Source organism: Eptatretus burgeri, chromosome 17, assembly GCF_056783735.1.
Source record: "Eptatretus burgeri isolate ZD-2024b chromosome 17, Ebu_testis_v1, whole genome shotgun sequence".
Taxonomy (NCBI): Eukaryota; Metazoa; Chordata; class Myxini; order Myxiniformes; family Myxinidae; genus Eptatretus; species Eptatretus burgeri.
Genome location: NC_140977.1, coordinates 41,416,332 through 41,424,047, shown reverse-complemented (window position 1 = coordinate 41,424,047; position 7,716 = coordinate 41,416,332). Strand labels below are relative to the sequence as shown.

At 47.1% G+C, this 7,716-nt stretch overlaps 1 protein-coding gene across 2 annotated transcripts in view; it reads right to left on the bottom strand.

The window, feature by feature from the left end:
- The window catches only part of MARF1 (meiosis regulator and mRNA stability factor 1), a 121,089-nt gene that overhangs the window by 31,868 nt on the left and 81,505 nt on the right, over positions 1-7,716 (bottom strand). For both annotated transcript variants that reach the window (XM_085862548.1, XM_085862550.1), the window contains exons 17-18: positions 7,059-7,201; positions 6,647-6,780 (exon numbers count right to left, since the gene is read on the bottom strand). In XM_085862548.1, the coding sequence (XP_085718674.1) occupies positions 6,647-6,780; positions 7,059-7,201 (277 nt within the window). The remainder of the gene's footprint in view (positions 1-6,646; positions 6,781-7,058; positions 7,202-7,716) is intronic.

The window sequence follows — 7,716 nt, the reverse complement described above, 5'->3', positions numbered from 1 at the left end:
AACAAGTGGAGGTTTCCGAATTGGCACATCTTCTGTGTGTTCATTTCTGATTGCTGGAAAGATTATTGTGCCTCTGACTCATGCTTTATGTTTCCTTTGTTCTCGCTGTCTGAAGAGGCCTAGTGGTGGAATCTGTAGTGGTTGAATGCAGCAGTGAATGCGAGCATTGTACACATGCTAAACTAAAATAAAACTAGAATGGCACTCTTCGACGTCGTGACGTCAAGGCTTTAATGTTAAAGAAAATATGGCCGCCAAACCATGTGACTGATGACGCCATCAATTTGTTTCCCCCATACACTTTAGCCTGAGATGACCCTCAAAATTTTTCATTCTGATCAGATAAAGCGTTTGATATCTGCAATTATGACATCATAACAAAATCACCTGTGACATCGTCAAAAAAAAATCACACTCATTTCCCATGAGGAGTACTTCACATGTGCCATGTTTCAATTTTTTTCCATGGAGTAGTTTCAGATACAGAGGTCCAAAGTTTTTTTCCCTTTTTCCAACATGGCTGCCACACCACATGACCTACAACATCATAATGATCATTAAAACCTTCCACACGAGTAGGCACACCGATTGTGAAATGTTTTTGTCAATGGGATAAGCAGTTGCAGAGAAAACAGAAAATTAGCACGGATGGATGGACAACCCAGAAACATAATGCATCTGGCGACTTCGTCAGCGGAGGCATAAAGAGTAAGCTGAATAACAAACAAAAGAAATAACAAAGATTTCTCCCAATGATAATGGGGAACAAAGCTGTTGTAAAGAATATGCAGCAATGCATTCCTTCAGTTTGTTGAAACAATTTTGTGATTATACAAGTATATCGAGGCTGAAAGGGTGTGGAGCATACATGCTTTCCAAAGTACCATCAACATATTAAATAAGCATAAATAATATGAGTAATGGAAAAGGAAGTAAGAGTCATGATGTGTCAGACAAATTAAAGGTATGAGAACATCATCATTCCCCCGACCCCCCCCCCTTCCCTCACCCCCAACAGTGAACCAACACACACACACACACACACACACACACACACACACACACACACACACACACACACACACACACACACACACACACACACACACACACACACACACACACATACACACCTAACAACTCAACAAAAAAGCCTCAGCCTCCCCTCCCAACTCAACTCTGTCCCATCTTTGTTCCATACCCCTCTCCACCCCTCACCCCCCCCCCCCCGCTCACAGTCCTCACCCTTTTCCTCCCAACACAAAGGCATTGATCCACTCCCCACACTCAAGTCTTCAACGACCCCTCACAAACCCCTCCATGCTTCCTCCCATCCAGCGAAAATCCTCAACCCCCAAGCACTCCTTCACAGCTGTCCTATCTTTACTCTCACCATCCTCCCGCTTTTAAAAACAAACGGGCATTCACACATTGAAACGGCGGAATATGTAACACTTTCAGCTCCCGTATCATGCTTCACAGAAACCTGTCAATTTTAAGAGAATGTAATGACTCATTAATTTTTTTACATTTTGCGAATGCAGTATTTGTAATAAAGCAAATATGTGAACACGAGTAGCCAATCTGTGGAGTCCTTCCAGAAAGCCTATAGACGCAGTGGATACTGCAAGGTTCACTCAACAGGAGCTCATCACCATGACAATTTGGAGCTTGCACGCTTTTCCTTACAAGCCATTTGCCATTCTTATTCAAAAGCCACTCAACACATCAATATTTAAGTGACTTTTGCTCAACATTACCAAGACTATTGAGCGAAATGGATTTTGTTTGTTTGGCTAAACAATCACGACGACAACAAACGAGTATCCCCTTCTGCTTGCCATCAGGGTCAGGTATGGGAGCATGTGCCAGAACAGCGGGTCGCTGCGCCCACTTTCCGCCGGTACTCCAGGGGCCTCCGTCTGACCATCCCCCAGGCAGATGCCAGGCCCATCCCCATCTCCTTGAGATGATGGTCAACCTGCTGCAACCACGAGGCACGTGGTCGGCCCACTGGCCTCCTCCACTCATGAGACTCCCTCGCTGAGAGAATCTGGTGAGCAGGATCAGCATCAGGAAAACGAGCCACATGTCCATACAGCCGCAACTGACGCTCACGGACTATGCAGGTAACAAATCTTATCCGAGTCTCTCTCAGCAACCGCTCGTTGGACACAAAATCCGAGCAGCGATAGCCAAGGATTCTCTGAAGAGACCTGGTACCAAAGGAATTAAGTCTCCGTCTCAGATCCTTGGTCAGAGTCCAAGTCTCGCATCCATAGAGCAAGACTGGAAGTACCAAGGACCTGAAGACTCGGACTTTCGTCCTCCCGCACAGGTACCGGCAGCGCCACACCCCATGATCCAGTGAATCCATGACTCCCCAGGCCCGACCCAGACGTCTATTGACCTCTGACTCGCAGCCAGCAGAGACATGAATATCATTGCCAAGGTAAGTGAATCTCTACACGACCTCAACATCCTCACCACAAACAGACACAGACAGGACAGCAGCATCCAAGATGTCACCGAAAGCCTGGATCTTAGTTTTGACCCAAGAAACCCGTAATCCCAGCGGCTCCGACTCCTCATTCAGCACCTCGAGGGCCCCCAAAAGGATGTCTAAAGTCTCCGCAAAGATGACTGCATCATCTGCAAAATCAAGGTCCGAGATCTTGACATTCCCAAACGATGCACCGCAGCTTGATCTGTCCGACATCCTCCCTAAAATCCAGTCCATACAAGTGCTGAAAAGTGTGGGGGCCAGTACACACCCCTGACGAACTCCAGTAACAACTGGAAATCAGTCAGAGATTGTACCACCACACTTCACAGCACTCTCAGTACCAGAGTAGAGTTCAGACATCAGATCGATCAGTTTTGGTGGCACTCCACGAAGACCAAGAATCCTCCAGAGGACATCCCGATTCACTGAATCGAACGCTTTACAGAGATCAACTTAGGCTGCAAGCAGCCCCTGCCGAAACTCTCGTCTGCGTTCGGTGAGGACACGAAGGGCAAGGATACGGTCAATCGTTGACCTCTTTGGTGTAAAGCCTGACTGCTCTGGACGCTGGTGCTCAAGCAGATGGTGGCGAACCCTATCAATAATTATCCGAGCAAAGACCTTGCCTGGCACTGAGAGCAGCGTCACCCCTCGGTAGTTTTTGCAGTCTTGGCGATCACCCTTCCCTTTCCAGAGAGGGACAACAAGGCCCCTCTTCCAGTCAGTTGGGATGATGCCTGTGTTCCAGGCAGAGCACAAAACTGCATGCAACGACACGAGTGCAGCACTTCCACCAGCCTTGAGAAGTTCAGCATGGATGCCACAGATCCCTGGAGCTTTTCCCCGTTTCAACTGGTTCACCGCAGCCCATGTTTCCACAAGCGAAGGTGGACCACAGTTGATTCGAGGGTCAGTAACAGGGATTGTAACACCCTTGACGTCCAACTCGACTGCTGGGGGATCAGCCTGGTACAACCGGTCAAAGTAACCGGCCCAGCGGGCCTTCACTTCAGACTCCTCTGTCAAGAGCCGACCACTCTCTGCTCGAACTGCAGTGCTCCGAGGGATGGGCTTGGATGAACGCAATGCACGAATTCCCCTGTAAGCGGGACGAGAATCACCTGTCCACAGGTGATGCTCTACCCCCTCACAGATTCCTCGCACATAGGCCTCCTTGTTCACCCTCAGTGCACGTACAGTTTTACGCCTCAGCTCCCTGAACAGCTCAGCTCTGCCATTCAGCCTGGCCTTGCGACTCTGGTCAATGGTATCCAGTGTCCCTTGAGAGACAAAATTCTTCTTTGCCCTGCGGTGAGCTCCAAGACATCCACCGGCAACATCAAGGATGGTGGTCTTGAAGGCACTCCACAACTCTTCAGAACCCCCCAAAGCACCCAGACCCCCCAATTGTCCACTCAGCCTGTTCGCAAACTCCTCAGCTACTCTCGCATCCCTGAGCTTGCCAACATCCAGCCTAGGCTGGGATGGTACCATTCTCCAGGAATTAAGGTGAAGCTTTAGAGTTGCTACAACAAGCCTGTGGTCAGTATTGAGGAACTGAGCACTCCGGTAGACCCTGCAGTTGTGGATCATCCTCCAACGACCGTCAATGAGGACATGGTCAATCTCCTTTGCCACACTGCCAGCGTTGGAATACCAAGTCCAGCGATGAGCTTGTGGGCGCTGAAACCATGAACCAGCCACCCTAAGTCCATGACTTCTTGCAAAGTCAAAGAACTTAGTGCTATTCTGGTGCATAGTTCCTGACCCATGGGGACCAACACACACCTCATAACCATCCCTATCAGTTCCAGTCGATGCATTGAAATCCCCCAAGACTAGAAGTGTATCTCGTCTGGGGCACTGATCAACCACAGACTCGAGCGTGGCGTAGAATGCATCCTTCACGGTGAGATCACTCGCCTCAGTCGGAGCATAAACAGAGACCAGGGAAATGACACCGAAGGAGTGACGAATCCTTAATCTCATGATACGCTCGTTGACTGGTGTTACCTCAATTATCATTGGGGTCAGCTTATTGGACACAGCTACAGCAACTCCTTGGGTATGGTAACCATCAGAGCAACCAGACCAATAGTAGGTGTAACCACCCACCATTATCTCGTCGCAATCCGGTCTCTGAACCTCAGAGAGAGCTGCAATCCCGATGTCCAAACGCTTGAGCTCAGATGATAACAGAGACAGGTGATCATCCTCTCTTCGGGATAGGACATTCCAGGCACCCACCCGAAGGGACCGCCTCAGGTTAACCCAAGGAGACTGCCGTGTGGTGGACGACACCTCAGCACCACTCCGACACACTCTCCCGCAATCTGACCCAGGGATGTTACCCCGTGGTTTCCCTCCTATCATCAAAGATTGGGTGTCCCGAAGGCTTTGCACCAATCCCGTCATCCGGTGAAGGGAAGCTGCACAGGAGGTACTCCCACGGAGTGGGTTTTCAGATTTTTTTGCGTTTTTGCGTTTTGCGGAATGAAGGGTTTTACGGTGGCTGGAGTGCAAATCCTGCCACCAACCTCCTCATAAAAAGTAACCCAACTACAGGAGGACGTCCGCAGACACAGTTGGGCACTAGATATGGATGGCCGTTGGCTCACAAGGAGCTCCTCCGCCCTTTGTCAGGTTTTGTTTTTAATCCTGCTGGGTGTCCATATCCAAACACCCTCCTCGCCAGAAAACCTGGTGTGGGAGACGGTTTAGTCGCTGACAACCCGACCATGGAACAGGTTAGTACAGGTTTACATGGTACCTGTAGCAGGTCACAGATCGAACCTGACCTGACATAAAAGGCTTGCCATCTTTGCCGCCAATTTAAAGAAACGGTGGCTCGGTGCCAATAAACCTCCTTCTTTTTCACCAACCGCTGGAGAGATGACAGAAAAAATCAATGGGACTTCATTTACAGCACATCATTGCATTTTAAATGTGTGAGATTTTTGTTCTGGTTTAAGCATCATCATCATAACCAGCACACTGAAAGGAATTACCACCACAAGAAAATAGTCAGAAACAAGTAAAAAAAAAGACATAAAATGTCATAGCACCTGTTGTAGTAAATTCGCTGTGTGGAGTTAAAGGACTAGCCCATATTTATCTACAACTAAAATGGCTACCAGTCGACCAGTCAGCCATCTTTGATCAGATCGCAAAATAAAATTAGGTGTGAGTGTATGCTGCCATTGTTTGCTGTGCTTTTGGCAAGTGTGAACAAAATCCGACCATGCATGTCGGAAAAATGGTTGGGGACAAGTTTAAGTAACAAAATGGCCACCAGTCAGCCATCTTGGATCTGATCTCAAAAAAAATTAAAAATGACACATATGTATCCCATGTGTTGTCTTTGTGCCAAGTACAAATAAATTTGGTCCAAACATATCTGAGATATGGCTGCGCGCACGCGCACACGCACACACACACATGCACACGCACACACACACACACACACACACACACACACACACACACACACACACACACACACACACACACACACACACACACACACACACACACACACACACACACACACACACACACAAATCGAGACCAAATCCATAAGGCCCCGTTTCAGACCAAGTCCAACGGGGGCTAATCACAGCACGTCTGCGTAACCTCCACAGTAAAAGCGCTGCTTGAGAGAAATGGTAATTATAAGTGGTTCGAAAGGGTAAATTCTAAAGGGTTCCTAAATTGGCAGCCATAATTTATAAATTGTGGGTGGAGGCAAACTGTCCAACCAATGGGTGGAACTCACATGCATGGTTCCTTTTATCATATAGAAGAGGGGGAGGGAGGAGGGAGGGTACAAAACTCCCACCATTCATACCTAAAGAATATGTAAATGGACCTTCACAAAAAAATCTCAGGATTTCAAAATATTTAATGCAATGCCTTGTTTGATGAAATGTCCCAAGGCTGGTACCAACTCAAGCAACTGCAAGTGAGAAAGTTATTGATGGGTCCTGACCTGGAAAGTCCACTTTCAACAAAAGTTGTGAATGCAACGTAAGCATTTTATTTGAGTGAGGTAACTTGCTCAAAGCGAAAGCTACAGTATTGTAAGCTTGCCATTGTCATCTCAAAATGACCACTTTTGCCTCACCTCACAAGCAAACTCACCTTTCCTGGGAAGGGACAGATATGTCTCTCCATCTTGAGAGCAAACAGAGACCATCGCTTCTGGGACATCACTTAGCAGGTCCACAACCTCACTCACTCCATATTCGGTGACATCCCAAGAGCGAGAAAAACACCTGAAAGCAAATAACAACGGAACTATAGGTTAGTTCAGAGGTCATGCATTCACCTTAACGTTGTCTCATCCAAGTTTGATTCCCAACGGAACAGGATGAGCCATAAAGGGCAACAGACAGTGCCAACTTCCAAACTATGAAGAGTAAAAAGAAAACTGATGCTATTCATTCCCAGACAGACAAACCCATGGAAGGAGGAGCAGTAAACAGATGTGTGCGCACGCACCGAGCCCCATTTTGGGTAAATTAAAACCGGCAAGCTCAAATGAAGAACTCACCAATGGTATGCCTGTGGAAGGTCAGAAATGCGGATATGCTTGCTCGCCTGTGCCTTCAGTAGTTTGAGCAGATGTGAGGTGAAACGTTTGATCTGAGCCCGGTGCGTTAAGGTCAGTACACGGCATGACCCAAATCCGAGAATCTATCAAGCAGGGATAATAAATAAATAATTTTTAAAAAACAAAAAACAAGGAAATAAAGATGTCATGCAAAGCATGATACTTGCAAAATCCCCCCCCCCCCCCAAAAAAAGAAGTTGTCATGGAAACAGCAATTTGGCAATTTCCAAAATTTGACCTGTCAAGTGTTTTACATCACAAATTAAGCTGATAAATTTTCAAAATTGCCGATTAATAGGTGTGTTTTGCCTGTTTCAGATAGCCTCAACCTTGCTTTACCCTTGAACAATTCTACACACACACACACACACACACACACACACACACACACACACACACACACACACACACACACACACACACACACACACACACACACACACACACACACACACACACACACACACACACACACACACACACACACACACGTAGAATAATAAATAAACTGTACAAGTTTCAAATTTATCTCTTGAAACATTGTTGAGGTATGGCAATAATAAAATCACAAAAGGTCTCATTTGATTATAATGGGGTG